This window comes from Rhinatrema bivittatum, chromosome 6 (genome assembly GCF_901001135.1).
Source record: "Rhinatrema bivittatum chromosome 6, aRhiBiv1.1, whole genome shotgun sequence".
NCBI lineage: Eukaryota > Metazoa > Chordata > Amphibia > Gymnophiona > Rhinatrematidae > Rhinatrema > Rhinatrema bivittatum.
Window position 1 is genome coordinate 332,508,991 of NC_042620.1, and position 26,158 is coordinate 332,535,148.

Here is a 26,158-nt window from a genome sequence, read left to right on the forward strand (position 1 = left end):
ATAAACTGATTTGGTAGCCGAGAGTTACTATTGTATAGATGGACAATTTCTTCCACAATTAGAACCGCCTCATTCTGTGGTATGTTGGTATATAGCGAGTCAACATCTAAAGTCACCAAAATGACGTCTATATTATCAATTTTCAACTCCATGAGTGTAGTAATCATGTGGGCTGAGTCTCTTATATAGGATGGTATCTTAGGAACATGTGGTCGCAAAAATGTATCAATGAAAATAGCCAGTGGTTCCATTAGTGAACTATTAGCAGAGATAATGGGTCTTCCAGGTGGATCTCGTACTGATTTATGTATCTTCGGCAGTACATACATAACTGGCATCACGGGAAACTGTACCGTGAGGAACTCTCTCTCTTTTTTGGTAAGATAATTGCCAGATTCACCAATTGATATGATATTGTCAACTTCTTTTTTAATCATACCTGTGGGATCATTCTTTAATTTCTTGTAAAAATTAGTATCATGTAATTGTCTTTCTATTTCTTGGATATACTTAGACTTATCCATGACAACAATTGCCCCTCCTTTGTCTGCTGGTTTAATTATTATTGATTGATCCTTCCTCAATCTGGTGATGGCATCTTTTTCTGGTAGAGATAAATTGTGTCTATATCTGAATTTCTTCTCTTTTTCTGAAATATCTTTCAATATTAGTGTTTCAAATGTATGTACCTATACATGTATTTTATGTTTTTATTGTTTTGAATTATTTAATTGTGTTGTTTTAAGTAGCATTTCAATAGACCTTTTTTCTGAGCAATAGTACAATCCTTTAAATCTAAACGACACACTTTTGAAACATCGGCATGAAACTTTTCCCTGGTTGTATTCGTATACACCAGATATTTATTATGATGGGAATTTAGAACTAGTTTAATATTGATTATGATCCTTGGACCTCTCATATTTATCTACAGTGCTGGTAATAGTTTTGTGTGTGATTTGTGAGTTTATTAAATATGTTTCTGTATCTAATTGGTAAGATGGTGTTTAATAAATGCTTTAGATATAGTAGAAATTAATATTGAGATTAATCCCCCGTACTGCCTCTTCACAAGAAACGAGCCTCCACTTCAGAAAATGTTCCCTTTATCACAGGGACTCTGTCCAGGCTCTTAATCTTAAATCCTGATAGTCCTGAGGGAGCAGGAGCAATCCCCACCTTTTTCAGCCCCATCTTTCAAAATGGCACTAGCTGATCCCCAGGCACTTCTTTGCTGCTCTCGTGGGCAAGCTATTTGTTCACAAGTTTCACTACTGATGGCCATGGCCAAATGACATGCTTTGCATTTGTTTGCATGCGACACCGCTCATTACCATGGCTGAGTTGCACTTGTTTTAAGAGCTTGTAAATAACTAGCAGAAATTTGGGATAACTGGAAATTCTGCAAGACATATGTATTTGCCTCATGATAATGCATTTTACGGTGCAGTAAATGCTGTTTACTTCATGCAAACGTGTTATAGCAGCTTGATAAATAGGCACTTTGATGTGGATCTTCAGATCTTTGTGTTCTGTTCTGGTTCCTCCCAATTGCCAGACTATTGGCTCAGCAGGATCTAGCCCTGTTTGGTTGCATTGTATAACTCACAAAAAAAACAAAACAACCAAAAGACACTGGTATAGTGTGCAATTTCAGCAGCTTTGTGGGCTTTTCTGTTTTTAAGAATTGCATGCTCTTCCAGTGGGTTTGGTTGATTTTTGTGTGTCTCACACTGGGAATACGGTTTTGGGGTTTTTTAATTTCCTATTTCCCTACTACCTGCATTCTTGCCCTTTCCTATACTCCTGTTAGCACAAACTGTATTTCCTACCTACAAAAAGAGAGAGAGCCTAGCTATAAGACCCTCATACTAGGTAGGTATTTATACCTCTATAGGAGGCCCACCTAGTAACTCGAGGTGAGGTTTAGGTATTAGTGTAGGGGTTAGGGGCCACTTTGACATTCAGAGTGTGACGTACGAACAGAACAATGCACTCTTATGAAGATCTGATGACGTTCGGAGTGAGGAAACTCACACAAAGTTGAGATTTGTGCAATGTTCTCTCAACCTAGCTTGATGTTACCCAGGTAGAGAGTCCATCAAGCTAATGACGCAAATGATGAATCCAGCCCACTTGGACACAAATCCTGCCCCAAACTCCTCCCCTTTTCCTAATTTATTTTATTTATTTATTTATTTATTTATTTATTTAAGGCTTTTCTTCACCGACATTCGTCAGGGACATCATGCCGGTTTACATCAAACAAGGGAGAGGCTGAGAGGTGAAAAGCAGTTACATTAAAACAGGGAGCATAAACTGTGACTTGTGGAAGTAATATGCGTATAGGCAAAGTGAAGAGGCATAGGTAAGAGGATATCAGATTAAATAACAGATAACATAACATGAATTAGTATCAGGGAATTATTCACAAATAATGCAGCATTGTCTTACAAGGCGACAATCTGTGGTATTTGGGTGGGAGAGAAGGGAGTACGAAAAATTGAGGAAATTAGCTGAAGTAGAGGGGGGAGGGTGCAGCATGCGTTTTGGCATGAGTTAAAGGCATTTTTCACATGTGAAAGCACCATATAGCACTTTGATAAATGACCCCCTTAGCTAGTTATAGTTAAAAATCAGCTGTTAGCCAGCTAACTTAACTTCTCCCAGAAATGCCCCGGCAAACTCCTATGTCATCTGTCTAAATTTTAGATAAGTAAAGGAAATATTAAAAAGCTGGCATTTAGCCAGATAACGTGAGTTATCCTGCCAAATGCCTCCGAATATGGACCTCTCTGTGGCCACTGCTACACCGGACACCTTAGAAATGTTATCACATCTGAATTCTAAACAGTACAACTATGAGTGGCAATCATACAAGAGCAGCCCAGCTTAGCTACGTATACTGCCACAAGCATTTCAAATAAAAATTTTAAAAAATCATGTATGGAAATTGAAGAAACAGAAATTTAAAAAAAAAAAAAATCGTCATTAAAGATAGAAACCAAAGTGTAGACTCCCCAGTGCACATGCGACAGGCAGATTATCACTTCCTGGTAGTAGGGCACCATGCACAGGTTACGGTTCTCTTACTTGCAGTGGTCAGTGGTGTTTCATCTGCATTTCTGCGCTTGTTCTCCAGTTTCTGCGGATAAAGAGAACATAGTTAATGTCAAAGGGCCTCGTTTCTGAAGCAGAGAATAACAAAGGCCATAACAAGAAAAACCCTCATGCACAACTACAGAAACAACATCCTTCGCACAAAGAGAGATTTTTATGCCCACAAAATTCACAATTTTTCCTTTGATCCCAAAGCACTGTTCACATATGTCTCAGAGCTCACAAAACCCACCTCACCAACTATCCCAGATGATCAAGCACAATCAAGATGCACAGAGCTTGCTCAATTTTTTGAAAACAAAATTCTCAAGCTAATGGCCCCTCTGGCAACCAGTAACACAGTACCTCCTTCTATCATCACTCCTTCACGCAACCAGAACATAAACCTTGATTCATTCGAACCTATCTCCTCACTTGAAATCGAAATGACTCTCAAAAAGATGAAACCCTCCACTCACCCGACAGATTCCATCCCTTCTAAACTCCTACTCACCATCCCGAACATCATAGCGAAGCCCTTAGCAGAGATAATTAATAGCTCGCTAACCCAAGGACTAGTACCAGACATCCTGAAACTAGCCACCCTCAAACCTCTCCTCAAAAAACCCAACTTGGACCCTACAGACCCAGCTAATTTTCGCCCCATAGCTAACCTTCCATTTGTAGCCAAACTTATGGAGAGGATAGTCAACAAACAGTTATCTGAATACCTAGAAGAGCATAAAATACTCACAACAGCCCAATTCGGATTCCGCAAATCCCTTAGTACGGAATCCCTCCTAACATCTCTAACTGACAGAGTCCTCGTAGGTCTGGAGAAAAAGACCCCATACCTCCTGATTCTCCTCGACCTATCAGCTGCGTTTGATACCGTAAAACACTCTATCCTGATCGACCGGCTCTCAGACATAGGCATCTCAGGATCAGCCCTGGAATGGTTCAGATCCTTCCTACACAATAGGACTTTCAAGGTCAGAATCAGCAACAAGGACTCCCTCCCGGTCAAATCCTCTTTCGGAGTTCCCCAAGGATCCTCTCTCTCCCCCACCCTCTTTAACATCTATCTTCTCCCCCTATGTCATCTACTCTCAAGTCTTAAGGTCACACACTTCATATACGCAGACGATGTTCAGATTCTGCTGCCAATCACTGACTCCATCTCCAGCACCATCAACTTCTGGAACAATTGTCTACAGTCCATAAACTCACTCCTATCTAGCCTTAACCTAGTACTTAATACGTCAAAAACAGAACTTTTGCTTATCACTCCAGATGAGAACCTTCAGCCTACCAACAACCTAACCTCATCACCAATGATCAATTCCACTCAAGTAAGAGACCTGGGGGTCACCTTAGACAAAAGGCTGAACCTCAAAGAATTTGTCAAGAACACAACGAAAGAATGCTATTATAAACTACATATTCTGAAAAAGCTGAAACCTCTCCTGCATTTTCAGGACTTCAGAACAGTCCTCCAAACAATACTATTTTCCAAGATCGATTACTGCAACTCTCTGCTTATAGACCTTCCAACCATAACCACAAAACCTCTACAAATGTTGCAGAACTCCGCCGCAAGGATTCTTACTAACACCAGCAGAAGTGAACACATAACACCCATACTAAAACACTTACACTGGCTCCCCATCAGATCCAGAATCATTTTCAAAGTGCTAACTATAACACACAAGAACATCCATTCACAAACGTCGCTAGATCTAAGCCTTCCACTTCGCCTACACGAGTCTTCAAGACCAATCAGAAACAGATACTTAGGCACCTTACACGTACCTTCAGCCAAGTCCTCACTCAAGAAACGTGCATTCTCGACTGCCAGCCCCCTTCATTGGAATGCCCTCCCCACGGACATTCGCCTCGAAACGTGTACTCGAACATTCAAAAAGAAACTCAAGACCTGGCTCTTTACAAAAGCCTACATTTAAAGGTCTAGCTCAGAACCACATCCCAGAACTTGAATCATTCTTGCTTTTATAATCATATCAAACAACTCCTAATTTTATCCTTGGTCTCACAATTCCAAATCATTAAATATTTGAGCATGCTACACCAATACCTCTTAATCCAGATGTAACCTCAGTTTTTTAAGTCTTCACTCCTATAGAAATAACCGCCAGTTCTTATTTACTTAACCCTATTCTGTAGACGTAAACTTTTCATGAAGACTGTAATCTGTAAACACCTGTATTTATTATAAGAATTTGTATTTACTATTTATATTTATTATTTAGCCATTAACATTGTTCTGTTACCACTTGGTACTATTTCTCTCCTTTACCTCAAACTCTAAGTTCCTACTAAGTTAGCCATGTTATTTATACCCAATTGTTGGATGTAATTGTATATTTGTTTAATTGTTCAATCTGTTTGATGTAATTTTCTGTTCCTTGTTCTGTGTAAACCGAAGTGGTATGCACAAGTGCATGAACTCCGGTATATAAAAGCCTTTAAATAAATAAATAAATAAAATAATACAACTGAATAGACTCTTTTTTGGGTCATTTTGTTCTCCTCTCCCTGACAGCGCTTAACCCAACCACAATCTTCCCAGAACAATATGGATTTGTGTGGAATATAAATTAATTAAAATAAAATAAACAAAGGCAGCTCTGCTGTTCTTTACAATTCAACAGCACAAATGTAGTATCACAACTTATAGTTCAGCACTACTCTAGGCTTCCTTCTCTCCCATGGGACTCCTCTTCCCTCCTGGGCCTGGCTAGTTATACACCTTCACAGGGACCTCCACCCGGACCAGGATTCCCTACTGTCTTAGACTTAAGGTGGACTGGGCCAGATTTCTTAACAGCTGTGCAAAAGTATAACAATGTGAATATTAAACAGAAGTTAAACATTTCAAATCCAGAAAGTATTAATAAGTGGGATGAGGAGGGTATGTAGGTTCTGGTTGGAGAGAAGTTATTCTGAGGTTTTTGGATGAAAGTTCAATTGTGAGTTGGGATGATCAGAAGTTTGAAGGTCAGTGTAGAATTTGCGAAGCATTAATGTTTTTAGGTCTTTTTTGAACGTTTTTAGGTTGTGCTGGGTTCTCATATAATGCAGCGATCCATTTCTCCCGCCTTCCGATCCTCCCATACCCCACCCCTCCACCCCCTTTCTTACCCCCTCTGTCCTCCCACCTTAACTCACATTTTGCTTTGCTCTAGTCCTGTTTTTCTCTAGAAACCCATTTCCCAGTTCTTATTGCCATTAAAGTTTAGTGAATCACGACGTGACCTTGTTCAAGCATTTAAGATTTGTTCTATGATATTCTTCTAACAGTTCGATGTAATCTCTGCCACTTTATGTTCCATGTCCTGTTCGATGTAATAATTTGTTTTACTGTAAACCGGGGTGAAGGCTAATTGCTAAACCTCGGTATATAAAAGCTCAGAAATAAATAAATAAATAAGTAGGTAGGGTGTTTCAAAGTTTAGGGGAGGCAATGGAAAAGGCTCTCTTTCTTGTTGTTGCCAGATGGGCATCTCTGATGGGGGGATGTTTACGTAACCTGAGTTATATGAGCGTAGGTTTCTTGGAGGATTCTGGGGGATTATGTTTAAGGTAAGAACATAAGAATATGCCATACTGGGTCAGACCAAGGGTCAATCAAGCCCAGCATCCTGTTTCCAACAGTGGCCAATCCAGGCCATAAGAACCTGGCAAGTACCCAAAAACTAAGTCTATTCCATGTTACTGTTGCTAGTAATAGCAGTGGCTATTTTCTAAGTCAACTTAATTAATAGCAGGTAATGGACTTCTCCTCCAAGAACTTATCCAATCCTTTTTTAAACACAGCTATACTAACTGCACTAACCACATCCTCTGGCAACAAATTCCAGAGTTTAATAGTGCGTTGAGTGAAAAAGAACTTTCTCCGATTAGTTTTAAATGTACCACATGCTAACTTCATGGAGTGCCCCCTAGTATTTCTATTATTCGAAAGAGTAAAAAACCAATTCACATCTACCCATTCTAGACCTCTCATGATTTTAAACACCTCTATCATATCCCCCGTCAGCCGTCTCTTCTCCAAGCTAAAAAGTCCTAACCTCTTTAGTCTTTCCTCATAGGGGAGCTGTTCCATTCCCTTTATCATTTTGGTAGCCCTTCTCTGTACCTTCTCCATCGCAATTATATCTTTTTTGAGATGCGGCGACCAGAATTGTACACAATATTCAAGGTGCGGTCTCACCATGGAGCGATACAGAGGCATTATGACATTCTCCGTTTTTTTTCACCATTCCCTTTCTAATAATTCCCAACATTCTGTTTGCTTTTTTTGACTGCCGCAGCACACTGAACCGACGATTTCAATGTGTTATCCACTATAACGCCTAGATCTCTTTCTTGGGTAGTAGCACCTAATATGTAACCTAACATTGTGTAACTATAGCATGGGTTATTTTTCCCTATATGCATCACCTTGCACTTATCCACATTAAATTTCATCTGCCATTTGGATGCCCAATTTTCCAGCCTCACAAGGTCTTCTTGCAATTTATCACAATCTGCTTGTGATTTAACTACTCTGAACAATTTTGTATCATCTGCAAATTTGATTACCTCACTCGTCGTATTTCTTTCCAGATCATTTATAAATATATTGAAAAGTAAGGGTCCCAGTACAGATCCCTGAGGCACTCCACTGCCCACTCCCTTCCACTGAGAAAATTGTCCATTTAATCCTACTCTCTGTTTCCTGTCTTTTAGCCAGTTTGCAATCCACGAAAGGACATCGCCACCTATCCCATGACTTTTTACTTTTCCTAGAAGCCTCTCATGAGGAACTTTGTCAAATGCCTTCTGAAAATCCAAGTACTCTACATCAACCGGTTCACCTTTATCCACATGTTTATTAACTCCTTCAAAAAAGTGAAGCAGATTTGTGAGGCAAGACTTGCCCTGGGTAAAGCCATGCTGACTTTGTTCCATTAAACCATGTCTTTCTATATGTTCTGTGATTTTGATGTTTAGAACACTTTCCACTTTTTTTGCTGGCACTGACGTCAGGCTAACCGGTCTGTAGTTTCCTGGATCTCCCCGGAGCCCTTTTTAAATATGGGGGTTACATTAGCTATCCTCCAGTCTTCAGGTACAATGGATGATTTTTAGAAATGTGAATCTGAACCAGAATTGGTTTGGATTTCTGTTCCGATTCACATGTGGTTTTTTTTCCATCGGGCCCGATCGCGGTTTTGTTTATCGGCTGCGCCTGAGCCGATAAACAAAAAAACCACCCCGACCCTTTAAAACTAATCCCTTTGCTTCCCCCACCCTCCCAACCCCCCCAAAAAACATTTTACAGGTACCTGGTGGTCCAGTGGGGGTCCCGGGAGCGATCTCCCGCTCTCGGGCCGTCGGCTGCCACTAATCAAAATGGCACCAATGGCCTTTGCCCTTACCATGTGACAGGGTATCCATGCCATTGGCCGGCCCCTGTCACATGGTGTAAGCACTAGATGGCCCGCGCCATCACTGTTCACCTGAGTTACTCATGGATTATCTACATACAGGGGTAGATTTTAAAAGAAGCGCGATCAGCCTACTTTTGCTTGCGCATCAGACTCAAGCAAAAGTACGCTGGATTTTAGTAGATACGCGCGGAGCCGCGCGTATCCACTAAAATCCTGGATCGGCGCGCGCAAGGCTATCGATTTTGTATAGCCTGCGCGCGCCGAGCCGCGCTGCCTCCCCCCGTTCCCTCCAAGGCCGTTCCGAAATCGGAGCGGCCTCGGAGGGAACTTTCCTTTGCCCTCCCCTCACCTTACCCTCCCTTCCCCTACCTAACCCACCCACCCGGCCCTGTCTACACCCCCCCCTTACCTTTGTCGGGGGATTTACGCCTCCCAGAGGGAGACGTAAATCCCCGCGCGCCAGCGGGCCTGCTGCGCGCCGGGCCGCGACCTGGGGGCGGGTACGGAGGGCGCGGCCACGCCCCCGGGCCGTAGCCACGCCCCCGTACCCGCCCCCAAAACGCTGCCGACACGCCCCCTGAACGCCGCGACGACCGGGCCCGCCCCCCCGACACGCCCCCCTCCGAGAACCCCGGGACTTACGCGAGTCCCGGGGCTCTGCGCGCGCCGGGAGGCCTATGTAAAATAGGCTTCCCGGCGCGCAGGGCCCTGCTCGCGTAAATCCGCCCGGTTTTGGGCGGATTTACGCGAGCAGGGCTCTGAAAATCCGCCCCACACTGTACACAGTGGGTCTTGCAACATCATCCATTACGGTTCATCTCGGTGCCATAGCGCCATATCACAGACCACTTAACAATATTCCTATTTCCAATCACCCCTTACTATCTCATTTTATCAAGGGGTTAACTCACCTTCGTGTTCCAATCTCCAAACCTCCAGTTCCGTGGAACCTCAACATAGTTCTTGAACAGCTTATGTTTTTTCCCGTTTGAGCCCATGGACTCAGCACATATTAAATACTAGAGATGTGAATCGTGTGCCCGATCGTTTTAACGATCGGGTTCGGCTGGGGGGGGGGGAATCTGATCGTTAGAGATGTCAATTGGGATCGGTTCTGATTCCAATTCACATCACTAATTTTTTTTAGTGAGGCCCGCGCCGATAAAAAAAACCCCCACCCTGACCCTTTAAAATTACCCCCTTAGCCTCCCCCACTCTCTCGACCCCCCCCCCCCCAAACTTTTTACACATACCTGGTGGTCCAGGGGGGCCGCAGGGAGCGATCTCCCGTTCCCAGGCCATCAGCTGCGCTAAAAATAAATGGCGCCGATGGCCCTTTGCCCTTACCATGTGACAGGGTATCCGTGCCATTGGCCGGTCCCTGTCACATGGTAGGAGCACTGGATGGCCGGCGCCATCTTTAAAGATGGCCGCCGCCATCGTAAAGATGGCCGCCAGCATCTTTAAAGATGGTGCCAGCCATCCAGTGCTCCTACCATGTGACAGGGGCCGGCCAATGGCACGGATACCCTGTCACATGGTAAGGGCAAAGGGCCATCGGCGCCATCTTTATGAGTGGCAGCCGATAGCCCGAGAGCGGGAGATCGCTCCCTGTGCCCCCCCCCCCGGACCACCAGGTAATTTTAAAAGGTTTTGGGGGGGGTCGGGAGGGTTTGTTTTTTTATCGGGCCATCGGCGCCATTTATATTAGTGGCAGCCAAAATGGCGCCGATGGCCCGAGAGCGGGAGATCGCGCCGGGACCCTCCCCCCCATTGGACCACCAGGTAATTTAACATTTTGGGGGGGTTCGAGAGGGTAAGGGATTAGTTTTAAAGGGTCGGGGTGGATTTAGGGGTTGTTTTGGTGTGCCGGTTTTCCCGCCCTCCCCCCAAATAATTCCCGTGCCTGATTTAACGATTTTTGACGATAAATCGGGGGAATTTGTAGTGTATCGTGCACTCTAACGATTTTTGACGATTTAAAAATTCTGACGATTTTTTTAAATCGTCAAAAAACGATTCACATCCCTATTAAATACCTCACATGGAAGGTGGTGTTACTGGTTGCGGTAACATCAGCACGACGAGTCAGTGAATTACAGGCCTTGGTCCATTATTCTCCGTATTTACAGTTTCATCACCAAAAGGTGGTTCTCCGAACTCACCCGTCCTTCTTACCAAAAGTGCTTTCTCAATTCCATCTCAATCAGACCATAGAACTACCCATCTTTTTCCTACACCTCATGCAAATGACAGGGAAATATTACTGCATACTCTAGATTGCAAAAGAGCTTTAGCATACTACAAAGAAAGAACAAACCCAGACTCCTGAGTTTCTCAACTCTTTGTCTCTTTCGACCCGAAGGCGCCTGGACTACTGGTGGCTAAACGCACCATCTCCAGCCGGATAGCACAGTGCATCAAATTTTGCTATGACAAGCAGAAGCTACAGCTCTATTCTGTTCCCAAAGCTCATCAAGTTAGAGCAGTGGTGGCCTCCTTGGCACACCTTAAGCATGTACAACCCATTGACATTTGTAAGGCAGCTACATGGTCATCGCTCCATACCTTCACATCGCACTACTGCCTTGATCAACAAACAGCTGCTGATGCGAAGATAGGGCACGCAATCTTCCAACCTCTATCTTCGTGTACACGGTGAATGCCATACTGTTCATGATCACGTACAAAAATATGTAGCATAAACAACGTGATCGGGAGCTTGGGACTCCCATGACAGCATGGCTAATTCAGGCCTGCTATCGACGGGAAAAAGCAAGTTTGCGTAACGTAAACGGTGTTTCCATAGATAGCAGGATGAATTAGCCATGCTGACCCACCCTCCTCCCTGGTGGTCACCGTCTTTTTGACTACACTACAGCTTAATCACAGACTGAGGAGAATCTGTTACTTTCCTGCGCGGGAACCCACGCGCAGCCGCAGAGGGCTAAGATCTAAATTTCTGCTTGGTAAAGCTCCGCCTCCCAGACCTGATTGACAGATCCCATGACAGCATGGTTAATTCATCCTGCTATCTACGGAAACACCGTTTACGGTAAGCAAACTTGCTTTTTAGAATCATTGTTACAGCGGATTACACTTGGATTAACAAGAATACAGTTGCTTCAACCTGAGACCAAATATACTTGAGGTAAAACTTTGACATTTATACACTTCAATCCTTAAATTCTCTCCATTTTTGTAAAAATAATTGTTTCAAAGATCTTTAAATATGGGCAAATTATAATTGCAAGAATAATTTTTCATGACTACGCTTTTAATGTTTTGATGTCACCATAGTAAATATAATTTTTTCAAAGTTTTTTTTAAATATGGTCTAATTACAATTAGACTTTTTCATGGCTCCTATTTTAATGTTTGAGTTTAATGTCACCATTATGAACATGACTTTTTACATCATGACATTTTTTAAGCATGGTTTTAATTTGTGTGTTATTTAATATTTATGTTGTTGTTGATTATTTATTCATCTACACTAAATCAAGCGTGTTGTATGATTTGTTTTTAGCCCCTGAGGCAGCCGTTCTGTTAACGGCGAAACTCGGCCAGAGTCGGGCGTTAAGAATATATACGCCTCCACGTCAATAAAGTTTTGAAAAAGACCGTGGCGTCTAATCCTTGTTTTTCTTCATGATATATTGAAAGACACAGGAGACATATAAATGACTATGAGATACATTCAGCCAAAACTATGGTCCATTTCCAGATGGAGAAAAATACTGATTCACAGGGAATAAGGCTAAGCCTAAAGTATTATTCATCCAGACTTCTGATGATGATGTAATCATCCACACAATTCCATGCTTTCCTAACATCCAAGATACACCTTGTGAAGGTGGAATAGAAGCAGACTCATGACATCAGTGACCAGAAGATCTGGTCTAGGTCTTACCCACATAGCAAGCTATAGGGAGAAACACTACATTGGATACTAAAGTCCATGAGCAGATGTACCATGCTGCATGTGTCCAGCCTTTTGGACTGGGAGCCATACAGAAGATGGTGGACCTTTATGACCTCATGGACAAGAAAGTCCACCTCTTTTGGTAGGAAATTAGGCTTCTTCACTAGCGCTCCACTCCATCCAGCTCAAGTACAAGCAAGAAGACATGCACTAGGAGCTAGCTCTTTAGAACCATGTATATTGTGTGTATTTGTGCACGTAAGGGGTGGGACAAACTTAAGTAAATCTTAGATGTGTATATTCTTAAAATAGCAAATATAGGCATATTTGTTATTACTAGATATATAGCAGTAAAATTTACCATAAGTGGCAGGACCTCATCAAGCAGAAACATGCCAGGATGAGAGCTGAGGGGCCTGCCAGCCAGGCCACCTTAACCACAGCAGAAGGTGCTGAGGTCCATTTCAGAGACAGCAGTAGGAGGTGATGGCCAATTGGACACCTCGCAACTTGAAGGCTAGCAATATACTAACATCAGATAAAGTTGTTTATGGAATGATTTTTATATATATATATATATATTGTACAATATTTTTATGTATGTGGTTCTTGTCCAGTGAATGTCCTGGGCACTTGGGAACATAAGAACATACCATACTGGGTCAGATCAAGGGTCCATCAAGCCCAGCATCCTGTTTCCAACAGTGGCCAATTCAGGCCATAAGAACTTGTACCCAAAAACTAAGTCTATTCCATGTTACTGTTGCTAGTAATAGCAGTGTCTATTTTCCAAGTCAACTTGATTAATAGCAGGTGATGGACTTCTCCTCCAAGAACTTATCCAATCCTTTTTTAAACACAGCTATACTAACTGCACTAACCACATCCTCTGGCAACAAATTCCAGAGTTTAATTGTGCGATGAGTAAAAAAGAACTTTCTCCGATTAGTTTTAAATGTGCCCCATGCTAACTTCATGGAGTGCCCCCTAGTCCTTCTATTATCCGAAAGAGTAAATAACCGATTCACATCTACCCGTTCTAGACCTCTCATGATTTTAAACACCTCTGTCATATCCCCCCTCAGCCGTCTCTTCTCCAAGCTGAAAAGTCCTAACCTCTTTAGTCTTTCCTCATAGGGGAGCTGTTCCATTCCCCTTATCATTTTGGTAGCCCTTCTCTGTACCTTCTCCATCACAATTATATCTTTTTTGAGATGCGGCGACCAGAATTGTACACAGTATTCAAGGTGCAGTCTCACCATGGAGCGATACAGAGGCATTGTGACATTTTCCGTTTTATTCACCATTCCCTTTCTAATAATTCCCAACATTCTGTTTGCTTTTTTGACTGCCGCAGCACACTGAACCGACAGGGAGGACCAGTAAACACCCTAGGCCTCCTTACCTTCCGGGGTTTCTGGACAAGGTGAAAAGCTACGTATTGTATTAGCCATAATGCATTTGTAAACAATGAGAGTTTTCCAACTCCTTAGTCAAACTCTCCTATGGTATGTAAAAGCTTTGATTGATGGCTTGAAAATCAATTTGTAACTAGGAACTTTTTCTGTATAGTGTTGCCTCAGTAACTGTACGCATACAGAAACTACAAGGTACCATTTTTCCATTCACCTCCAGACCCACTGTACTGGACAGGTACCACACTTCCACCCTGGGCTGGCCCCCCCCCCCCCCCCCTATAGATGAAAGTTAGCTGCAATTTTAATGCCCAATGTAAATGTAATATTCACTCTCCTTACAATCCAGGGTAACTTGTAGCAGAATCAGATTCAGACTCAGACTCTGGCAACTTTTCCCTGGCAGGATGCCTTACCTGTAGTACCTCCCTTTACACTTCTCTGCTTGTTAAATCCTCTCTCTTTCATCGCTCTTCGATACTTCCCATAACCTACAAAGCTTCTCCTTTACTCTCCTCTGAGCCTCCATGGTGAAGATACCATCCCTATGCTGGCACTCAAGGACCCCACCTCCATTACAAACAGCCGCTATGCTGACAGTTGACAGACTAGCCTGATGAAACCTCTGTCCTACTGAGGGTATTCAGACCACCTAAAGGCACATACAGGATGTTAGTAAGGGGCAGAGAAATCTTTTAAGGGGACATAAATGGCCAGCCCCTTACATATGTAGGGGAGGAATAGCCTAGTGGTTAGAGCAGTGGGCTATGAGCCAGGAGACCAGGGGTCAAGTCCCACTGGCACTCCTTGTGACCTTAGGCAAGTCACTTTACCCTCCATTGCCCTCAGGTACAAAAAAAAACTTAGGACTGTAAGCTCTCTGGGGATAGGGAAGTACCTGAATGTAAACTGATGTGATATCCCAGATCAAATGTCGGTATATAAAAATAATAAATAAATATGTAAATGCTATGTGTTTGAAATATCATTTGCTAAACAATACACTTAGCCAAGCATTCAGGAGTTGAGTTGCCAACTGGATCTAGATTTGTTGAATAGACTTGTAGCCTAGCTTGTCTAAGGAAAAGCATTAAATATGGAGGTCAGAATCCAGGAATGGATTTTCCGGTTCTCAACACTTGGAGCAAGTAAGCAACCCTTTTCAAGAGCCACGCCATTTAGTGAGTCCTCTCTCTGGCCTTGCCTGCTGGTGCATAACAAGTGTTTCCAGGATATATATCTGGACCACAGGACAGTGCACTGACCAAGCATGACAACGGAACAAGAACTTACTAAAGCCTTACCTAAGAACACGAAAAGGAGTGAAAAGACCACATGGCCCCTTGAGGAATCATTCCTGCCTGTTTTGGGGAAAAAAAAAACAAACTCAGGGACTAGCAGGAGACTGACTGGTAGGTTTCACGGAAAAAAAAAGAGACTAAAGAATCTTTGCATGGACATGTGGGCTCATGTCAGCCTCCACATCCCCAGTAGGGCAAACTCAAAGTTGTTGAAGCTTTAACATAAATATTCTGGGCTGAGCACTAGTGGATGATGTCACCCAAATGTGAGGACTGCCACTCTGCTTCTCCTTGGAGAACAAAGATGGCTAGGCAAACAAAATAAATTTAGTAGGCCAGTTATTCATGCAAACCTACAAGTGGTTAAATAGGCAAGAGATAGTGTTTTACAAGAAATTCTGTGTAACAAATATATATAGAAATCAAGAGTCTGATATTCAGTCATGGTATGGCAACGCCACTGAATAAAGTATAAGAGGACCGGAAGGCTCATCTGCATACTGCTCCCAGCATCCCCCAGAAGAGGAGTCCAGAGGTCACCGCAAGCGATCCAGGGTTTGAATTCCGCAGCCCCAGCTTCCAGAGGCCCCGCACCCTTTGCAGTAGAAAAGGACCAGAAGGCTCATCTGCATACTGCTCCCAGCATCCCCCGGGAGAGGAGTCCAGAGGTCGCCACAAGCGATCCAGGGTTTGAATTCCGCAAACCCTTCAATTAACTGAGTGAGGATTAATTTAATGGTGGTTAAAGAGGATTGGTAAGTATAGCTTTGGGAAATCTTTGGACTTATAAATGTTTGGAGAAGGGTGAAACAGAGGGATATATTCTTTAGAGTTTGTGTGTTTCTGAGATAATAAGCAAGCCAGAGATAGTTAATCCTAATGTCTGTCTTTCCCACTCACTCAACCCTTGATTTTTAGGCAAGAGACACTTTCAATTGGGGTCTTATCTAAATCATACTATTGTACTAGCTAATTAATTAGTAAATACACCTGTAAATTTAAAGTACTCTAATTTTAAGTCCCTTAGTATCCTAAACTTAACTAGGAACGCAATAAAACTAAGATGAAGGTAGCAGTCCAGCAGCAAGAGAGGGGCTTTCCAGTCTTTTGCGTTGTGTCACATGTATGATTTTTTACCCACAGGTGAGAGATTATATGTGTGCACTCGGTGCAAAGAGCTCCTGGCTCTCAAGGAACGAGTCCAATCTCTGGAGGCTAGAGTAGCAGACTTGGAGGAGCTGAGGCAGACAGAGGTACATTGATGAGACCTTCAGGGACATAGTAGCCAAGTCCCAAATCCAGTCTGGCAGCCCCAGTGCTGCCTTATATAAGGCAGGTCTACCAGTAGGAGAACGTCACCCTGGTGTAGCAGGAAGTGATCCTGTAGCAAGGACCTGTTCTCCAGGTGATGTATTGTCCTCTTGCTCTGAGGATGTGTCTCCCAGGGCTACTGCCCAGGAGGGAAGGGTTAGGCCGGCCATCATATTTGGTGATTCAATTATTAGAAATGTAGCTAGCAGGATGGCTGGTGGACGCGAAGACCGCCTGGTAACTTGCCTGCCTGGTGCGAAGGTGGCAAACCTCACGTGTCACCTAGATAGGATTATAGACAGTACTGGGGAGGAGCCGGCTGTCATGGTACATGTGGGCACCAATGACATACGAAAATGTGGGAGAGTGGTTCTAGAAGCCAGATTTAGGATTTTAGGTAGAAAGCTGAAATCCAGAATCTCCAGGGTGGCATTCTCTGAAATGCTTCCTATTCCTATTTGTGTTTAGTCATAATACTGATATATGGAGGAAGGCTAACTTTTTGTTTCCTGTTCAGTCATGTTTATTTTGATTGTTAAATGTAATAAAATCATAAATAAAAAATTTAAAAAAGAAATGCTTCCTATTCTAAGTGCAGGTCCCCAGAGGCAGGCACAGCTCCAGTTTCAATGCGTTTATGAGACTATGGTGCAGGGAAGAGGCATTCAGTTTTATAAGAAACGGGAAACTTTTGGGGAAGGGGAGACTTTTCCGAAAGGATGGGCTCCACCTTAACCAGAGTGGAACCAAGCTGCTGGCACTAACTTTCAAAAAGGAGATAGAGCAGCTTTCAAACTAGAACAAGGGGGAAAGCCGACAGTCACTCAGCAGTGCATGGTTCAGAGAAATGTATCCTTGAAGGATACTAATGAAACAGGAAAGTTAGGGCATCCCAACAGAGAGGTTCCATCAAATGCAAAGATAGTTCATATGCCTATATGTAAAAAATCACCGAAGCAAATGATTTCCAAATTATCCCAAACAACTGAAAAGCAGGTTGCTAATACAAACAAAACCACACTTTGAAATATCTGTATGCCAATGCCAGAAGTCTAAGAAGTAAGATGGGAGAGTTAGAGTGAATAGCAGTAAATGATGAGATTGACATATTTGGCATCACAGAGACTTGGTGGAAGGAAGATAACCAATGTGACAGTGCTATATCAGGGTACAAATTATATCGTAATGATAGGGAGGATCAACTTGGTGGGAGTGTGGCACTTTATGTCCGGGAGGGTATAGAGTCCAACAGGATAAAGATCATACAAGAGAGTAAATGCTCAGTAGAATCTATATGGGTAGAAATCCCATGTGTGTTGGGTAAGAGTATAGTGATAGAAGTATACTACCATCCACCTGGACAAAATGGTCAGACAGATGATGAAATGCTAAGAGAAATCAGGGAAGCAAACCAATTTGGCAGTGCAATAATAATGGGAGATTCCAATTACCCAATATTGACTGGAAATGTAACATCAAGACTTGCTAGAGACATAAAGTTCCTGGATGTAATAAATGACTTCTTCATGGAGCAATTGGTTCAGGAACCAACAAGAGAGGGAGCTATTTTAGATTTAATTCTTAGTGGAACGTAAGATTTGGTGAGAGAAGTAACGGTGGTGGGGCCACTTGGCAACAGTGATCATAACATGATCAAATTTAAACTAATAACTGGAAGGGGGACAATAAGTAAATCTACAGCTCTAACACTAAACTTTCAAAAGGGAAACTGATAAAATGAGGAAAATAGAAAAAACTGAAAGGTGCAGTTGCAAAGGTTAAAAGTGTTCAACAGGTTTGGACATTGTTTAAAAATACAATCCTAGAGGTCCAGATGTATGCCACGCATTAAGAAAATAACCCTTGCTGTAGTTACACAATGTTAGGTTCCATATTAGGAGCTACCACCCAGGAAAAAGATCTAGGCATCATAGTGGATAATACTTTAAAATCGTCGGCTCAGTGTGCTGCAGCAGTCAAAAAAGCAAATAGAATGTTAGGAATTATTAGGAAGGGAATGGTGAATAAAACAGAAAATGTCATAATGCCTCTGTATCTCTCCATGGTGAGACCGCACCTTGAATACTGTGTACAATTCTGGTCGCCGCATCTCAAAAAAGATATAGTTGCAATGGAGAAGGTACAGAGAAGGGCAACCAAAATGATAAAGGGGATGGAACAGCTCCCCTATGAGGAAAAACTAAAGAGGTTAGGGCTGGAGAAGAGACGGCTGAGGGGGGATATGATAGAGGTCTTTAAGATCATGAGAGGTCTTGAACGAGTAGATGTGACTCGGTTATTTACACTTTTGAATAATAGAAGGGCTAGGGGGCATTCCATGAAGTTAGCAAGTAGCACATTTAAGACTAATCGGAGAAAATTATTTTTCATTCAACGCACAATAAAGCTCTGGAATTTGTTGCCAGAGGATGTGGTCAGTGCAATTAGTGTAGCTGGGTTCAAAAAAGGTTTGGATAAGTTCTTGGAGGAGAAGTTCATTAACTTCTATTAATCAAGTTGACTTAGGGAATAGCCACTGCTATTAATTGCATCAGTAGCATGGGATCTTCTTAGTGTTTGGGTAATTGCCAGGTTCTTGTGGCCTGGTTTGGCTACTGTTGGAAACAGGATGCTGGGCTTGATGGACCCTTGGTCTGACCCAGCATGGCAATTTCTTATGTTCTTAAAGGTAGAAGGAAGGCAAAATGATTACCATCATGGTTAAAAGGTGAGGTGAAAGAGGCTATTTTAGCCAAAAAAACATCCTTCAAAAATTGGAAGAAGGATCCATCTGAAGAAAATAGGATAAAACATAAGCATTGTCAAGTTAAGTGTAAAACATTGATAAGACAGGCAAAGAGAAAATTTGAAATGAAGTTGGCCATACAGGCAAAAATACATAATAAAAACCTTTTTAAATATATCCGTAGCAAGAAACCTGTGAGGGAGTTGGTTGGACCATTAGATGACCAAGGGGTTAAAGGGCCTCTTAGGGAAGATAAGGCCATTGCAGAAAGACAAAATGAATTCTTTGCTTTCTTGTTTACTAAGGAGGATGTTGGGGAGATACCAGTTTCGGAGATGGTTTTCAAGGGTATGAGTCAGACGAACTCAACGAAATCACTGTGAACCTGGAAGATGTAGTAGGCCAGATTGACAAACTAAAGAGTAGCAAATCACCTGGTCTGGATGGTATGCATCCTAGGATCCTGAAGGAACTCAAAAATGAAATTTCTGATCTATTAGTTAAAATTTGTAACCTATCATTAAAATCATCCATTGTACCTGGAGACTGGAGGGTGGCCAATGTAACCCCAATATTTAAAAAGGCCCCAGGGGTGATCCAGGAAACTATAGACCAGTGAGCCTGACTTCAGTGCTGGGAAAAATAGTGGAAACTATTCTCAAGATCAAAATCGTAGAGCATATAGAAAGACATGGTTTAATGGAACACAGTCAACACGGATTTACCCAAGGGGGTAAATGTTGCCTAACAAATCTGCTTCATTTTTTTTGAAGGGGTTAATAAACGTGGATAAAGGTGAACTGGTAGATGCAGTGTATTTGGATTTTCAGAAGGCGTTCAGCAAAGTCCCTCATGAGATGCTTCTAAGAAAAGTCATGGGATAGGAGGCGATGTCCCTTTGTGGATTTCAAACTGGTTAAAAGAGAGTAGGATTAAATGGTCAATTTTCTCAATGGAAAAGGGTAAACAGTGGAGTGCCTCAAGGATCTATACTTGGACCGGTGCTTTTCAATATATATATAAATGATCTGGAAAGGAATACGATGAGTGAGGTTATCAAAATTGCGGATGATACAAAATATTTCACAGTAGTTAAATCACAAGCAGATTGTGATACATTACAGGAGGACCTTGCAAGACTGGAAGATTGGGCATCCAAATGGCAGATGAAATTTAATGTGGACAAATGCAAGGTGCTGCATATAGGGAAAACATGGCATGCTGTAGCTATGACAGGCCTCATTGGTAATGGTTGGAACTTGGCATGCCATAGCTGTGACAGGCCTCATTGGTAATGGTTGGAACATGGCATGTCATAGCTATAAGTGACAGGCCTCGGTGGTTAGGGTTGGAGTAAGCCAGGCTGATAAAGGATAAATTATTCTTAAGTGGTGGTTTTTGTAGAAGCAGAGGATCTCAGTGGAGTCATGCCCCAGTGGTGTTTGTTGGGCACCATCACTGAAGTATGGTCCCACTGACCTCTATGTTTGCTTTGCCTCAAAACCTCTTTGGAGCGAGGTGGGCAGGGGAGGTCATGGGGTCATACCTCAGTGGTGGTGTTTGGTAAGGGAATGCTGGCGAACACTAACCTTCCTCTAAGTCAGTAGCAGTAACAGCAGTCAGATGCTAAAAAAAATTATAAACCTGTGCAAATAACACAGGGTGTCAGTAGCTAACCGCTAATAGGATTAGAACAGATGGAATGTTTCTAATCTTGAACCAAAGCATTGTTGATACAGAAGACTGTGGTAATACAGAATTCTAAGACAACAGCAAAGCAAGATGTATCCTCCACAAGTGAGAGAGAGAATCCAACTGCAAGTTGAAATAAGAAGGATGGAAAGTTCAGTGATTTGCTGATTTAGAAAAATGCTTCCCTCTGATATGTTCCCTTGCTTTGTCAGTCTGGTTCCCTTGACAACAGATCCCGGTTCTCCTCTGACCTCACACATGAGTCAGAGGCATGAGGGCTGGTTGCTATGGAAACTCCCACATGACCTGCCCAGCCTCAAAGTCTATTGTTTTAATGCAGCCAATGCTTTTCAATGGAAAAACATAAACAAATGAAATGATTGACATATGTTTCATTCATGGGACTTGCTCATAAGTTTTCAGGGGCAACAAATCAAACAGATATGGTATATTCATCATGGATAGGCCATTCATTTTAAATGAATGCACATCCCTATTCATTGACAGAGCCATCAGAGCTAATTGGTCCGTTTCAAGTAACATTTCTCTTTGAAGGTAATTCTTTTTGAAACTTTTTATTTAACAGAGTTTCCAATACACAGGAATGCACAAATAAATATGTACACTGCTTCATTAAATCATCAACAATTATTACAGGTAACAGCAAGTAGTGAATCCCCCTTCAGTCAACCAGTCTGGTAGAAAGCATGATAAGAGCCCCATAGATTCTGGTATTTAAAGTGTTCATTCTTAACAGCAAAACATAAACGCTCAATATCTGCTATTTCCCTGACTTGATCCCACCAATGTTGTAACCCAGGGCTAGATTTCCAAAAGGTAGATAGAGTGAATCTAGCAGCCAACAAGAGTTGACCTACTAGAGGTCGATATTTTCAAGGAACCGATGAACTCACCCACCTGCCAAGTAACCCCAGTGAGGGAGGAATACCAATAGGGAAATCCAGGATATCAGCAATTTCCTGCGTTACTAGACTCCAAAAATGATGCACACTTTCACATTGTCACCACATATGCATATATGAACCCACTTCGCCGCAGCCACGCCAACCCAGCGCTGCGGTATCCCCATATATTTTCTCATAAAAGTGGGGCGTTTGATAAGTTCTAATCAATAATCGGATCATAAGCTCCACCCACTTAAGACAGAAGGAGTTATGATGCGCCATCAGCCAAATATATTTCCAGGCCTTGGGAGTCATAATCAGTAGCAGATCGGTGTTCCATTGCAATTTCTGGGGTGTTTCTTCACCATATCTGCGAAGACGTATACCCCAGTATAGAGCCTTTATCCCCTTGGCAAAAGCATCTGAGTCACCCAAGTACGTCTCCAGTTTAGACACAGACCCCAGTGATGAGGAGACATCCAAATGAACATCTAAAACCTCCCACAATCTCTGATAAGGGACCCTTGAGGAGTCAGGTAGTTCATATTCATCACATAGATCTTCAAAGGATTGAAAACCATCTTCATCCCAGAGTTGCATGATCATACATAAACCCATACTCCTCCATAATTTAAATTCTGCTGAAAAGCTCTCTACTAGTAATCCCAAGAAAGTGCAAAATCTGAAACCACACCTTAAGAGTGTGAGAGATAATGAGATTTTGTCTACTAGCCCGGCATCTCACCGGAGAAGCCGGGGGGGGAGGGAGGAAGGGCAACAAGGCTAACAAACTCCCTTCTAATTGCGCACATTCCAGCGCTACCCACGGAGTATCCTATGAACTGCCCAAGCTTCAAGACATAGTAGCCTAGCTGCCCAGTAGTAAACTTTTAAATTAGGTACAGCCATGCCACCCTGTCGCTTGGGCATGTACAACTGGGCAAGACTAATGTGTGCTTGCTTAAATTGCCAAATAAACTTCGACATGCAGCTATGTAAATCATCAAACACCTTCAATGAAATTGAACAAGGGATATGTTGGAACAAATATAAGAGCCTGGGCAGGACATTCATCTTGGGTTTGAAGGTAATTCTTGCTTTAAGATAATATACATCACAAACAAATCAGTCTAGTATATGAAAATATTTTATCACCATCTATCTTCTGAAGATATGTTGCAGCATTTTTAATTTTCTTTTTAATAAGTAGTCACCTGTGGGTGGGCATATGAAAAGTTAATCAACAATGTACAATGCTAAGCCTATCACAAAAGGATGTGTGCTTATGAGATTTAGTTACTTCTTGGAATAAACAGGCTGTTTCTATGTGCTGCGGCAGTCAAAAAAGCAAACAATGTTAGGAATTATTAGGAAGGGAATGGTGAATAAAATGGAAAATGTCATAATGCCTCTGTATCGCTCCATGGTGAGACCGCACCTTGAATACTGTGTACAGTTCTGGTTACCGCTTCTCAAAAAATATATAGTTGTACTAGAGAAGGTACAGAGAAGGGCAACCAAAATGATAAAAGGAATAGAATAGCTCCCCTATGAGGAAAGGCTAAAAAGGTTAGGGCTATACAGTTTGGAGAACAGAAGGCTGAGGGTGAGGTCTATAATGGGTACATGTGAATCGGTTATTTACACTTTCGGATAATAGAAGGACTAGAGGGTACTCCATGAAGTTAGCATGTAGCACATTTAAAATTAACTGGAGAAAATTATTTTTCATTCAATGCACAATTAAGCTCTGGAATTTGTTGCCAGTTAGTGTAGCTGGGTTTAAAAAAGGATTGGATAAGTTCTTGGAGGAGAAGTCCATTAACTGCTATTAATCAAGTTGACTTAGGGAATGGCTTCTGCTACTACTGGTATCAGTAGCATGGGATCTTCTTAGTGTTTGGGTACTTGCGAGGTACCTGTAGCCTGGTTTGGCCTCTGTTGGAAATAGGATACTGGGTTTGATGGACCCTTGGTCTGACCCAGCATGGCAATTTCTTATGTTCTTATCTGGATAAGAATTAAAAATTCATGGGATAGAAGGCAATGCTCTATTGTGGATTGGAAAATGGTTAAGGACAGAAAACAGAATGTAGGGCTAAATGATCGATTTTCTCACTGGAGAAAGGTAAACAGTGGAGTACCCTAGGGTCTGTTCTGGGACCACTGCTTTTTAACATATTTATAAATGAGCTGGAAATGGGAACAGCGTATGAGGTGATCAAATGTGCAGATTACACAAAATTATTCAAAGTTGTTAAATCACAAAAGGATTGTGAGATATTGCAAGATGGGAAAATCACATTTAATGTGGACAAATGCAAAGTGATGAGCTTCAGAAAAAGCAATCTAAATTATAGCTATACAATGCAAGGTTCCACATTAGGAGACCACTCGGGAAAAGCCTCTAGGCTTCATGGTGGATAAAATGTTGAAATCCTACGCTCTGTGTGCAGCCAAGAAAGCAAATAGAATGCTAGGAATTCTTTGGAAAGGAATGGAGAATAAAACAGAGAATATCATAATGCCTCTGTGTCGCTCCACAGTGCAACCACATCTTAAGTATTATGTGTAATTCTGGTCATCACATTCAGAAAAAGATACAGCATAATTAGAAAACATACAGAGAAGGGCAACCAAAATGATAAAAGTGATGGAATGATTCCTCTCTGAGGAAAGGCTGACGAGGTTAGGGCTCTTCAGCATGGAGAAGAGACAGATGAGGGGAGATATGACAGAGGTCCTCTTTGAAAAAGTAAAAAAGGACTATGGGACATGCAATGAAGTTACTAAGAAGAATATTTAAAACAAATAGGAGAAAATGATTTTTTTTACTCAATGCATGATTAAGCTCTGGAATTCATTGCCAGAGAATGTGGTGAAAGTTGTTATTGTTGCTGGGTTTAAAAAAGGTTTGGGCAAGTTATTGGAGGAAAAAAGTTTATTAAAATGGACATAGGAAAAGCAGCATGGAATTTATTTATCTTTTGGATTCTAAGTACTTGTGACCTGGATTGGCCACTGTTGGAAACAGGATGCTGCTTTGTTCTGACCTAGAATGGCAAATCTTATGTTCTTATGAAAATATTAAATCTTAGCTTTGGTCCAGTCAGCTCAAAAATTAGCCACACAAAGTCTTTGAATATCAACCTTATAGTAAATGAAAGCAGAAAAAGACCAAATTGGGCAATGCAGTCTGCCCCGCTGGGATTCTTCCACTTTGAGTAGCTAAACATACAGAGGTAAATATTCGGTAATCTGTTTAGGGGACAAATTATCCGGCTAGAGTTAGCCAGATGATTTGTCCTGTATAGTCAGCGGGATAAACATCCTGCTAAATATACTTCCCTAAAGTTATCCAGCTACATGTAACCAGATAACTTAAAAACCTAGCAGGCTATGTCTGAATATAGCCGGTTAGATTTTTAAGTTAAATAGCCTTACGTGACTGGATAATTTCCTACTTAATGGGATACCTTCAAAAAAATCCCTGGTTTTTAAAAAACAGGATGACGAAGTAAAGGGCCTAAGGCCTGATTCTCGTCCCTCCCCTCCCAATATATGATGCGTGTCCTGTTAGCCTTGCTTCCAATACCCCCTAATCCTCTTTTAAATAATAAAAAGTATGCCCTCTGCCTGTAATCCCAGCTCCTGGGGAGGCTGAGGCTGGTGGATTGCTAGAGCTTAGGGTGTCTGTGCTACGTCAAGCTGTGCTGAGTGGGTGTCCACACAAAGCTGGACATCAATATGGTGCTTCTGGGGGAGCAGCTGGGCATCAACACCCCCTTCCTATCCCAAACCCCAGTTCAATGAATATTAAGGTGTAGATTTTTAAAAAGAACGTGCGTGAATCTTATAAAATCCCAGTCAGCGTGCTAAGGGGAGGGGGGGTATAATTTCCTGAATTCACGCAGCAACGCATTGTCAGGCTTCCCCAGTTCCCTACTCCCTATCCTAACCTCTCTTCCCCTTCCTCTATCCTAGCCCCCATTTCTTTAACTTACATTTTGCTCCTGCAAAGGAACAGGAGCAAGTTGCGTGCACCGGCACTCTGCCAGCGCGCAATCCCCCGGCACAGCAGTAAATGGACGCCATAAAGGCACCTCTAGCCCCGCCCCTCCCCGGACCGCCCCTCTCCCGAGGCCTGGCTCTTGTGCGTGTAACAGGGGTTACGCACGCGGCTGGGCCCCTTTTAAAATGCCCGCGGCGCACAAGGCCCATGTTATGGTCGTGGACCCTTGGGCCGGCTGAGACTGCGGATGTTGCACTGTGGGGGACCCACAGTGGGCGTCGCAGCTGGGAGGTGGC

At 42.4% G+C, this 26,158-nt stretch overlaps 1 protein-coding gene across 3 annotated transcripts in view; it reads right to left on the reverse strand.

The window, feature by feature from the left end:
* The window catches only part of C6H21orf58 (chromosome 6 C21orf58 homolog), a 73,427-nt gene that overhangs the window by 34,255 nt on the left and 13,014 nt on the right, over positions 1 to 26,158 (reverse strand). For all 3 annotated transcript variants that reach the window (XM_029607717.1, XM_029607716.1, XM_029607718.1), the window contains exon 3: positions 3,094 to 3,145. In XM_029607717.1, coding sequence (XP_029463577.1) covers positions 3,094 to 3,145 — 52 coding nt within the window. The remainder of the gene's footprint in view (positions 1 to 3,093; positions 3,146 to 26,158) is intronic.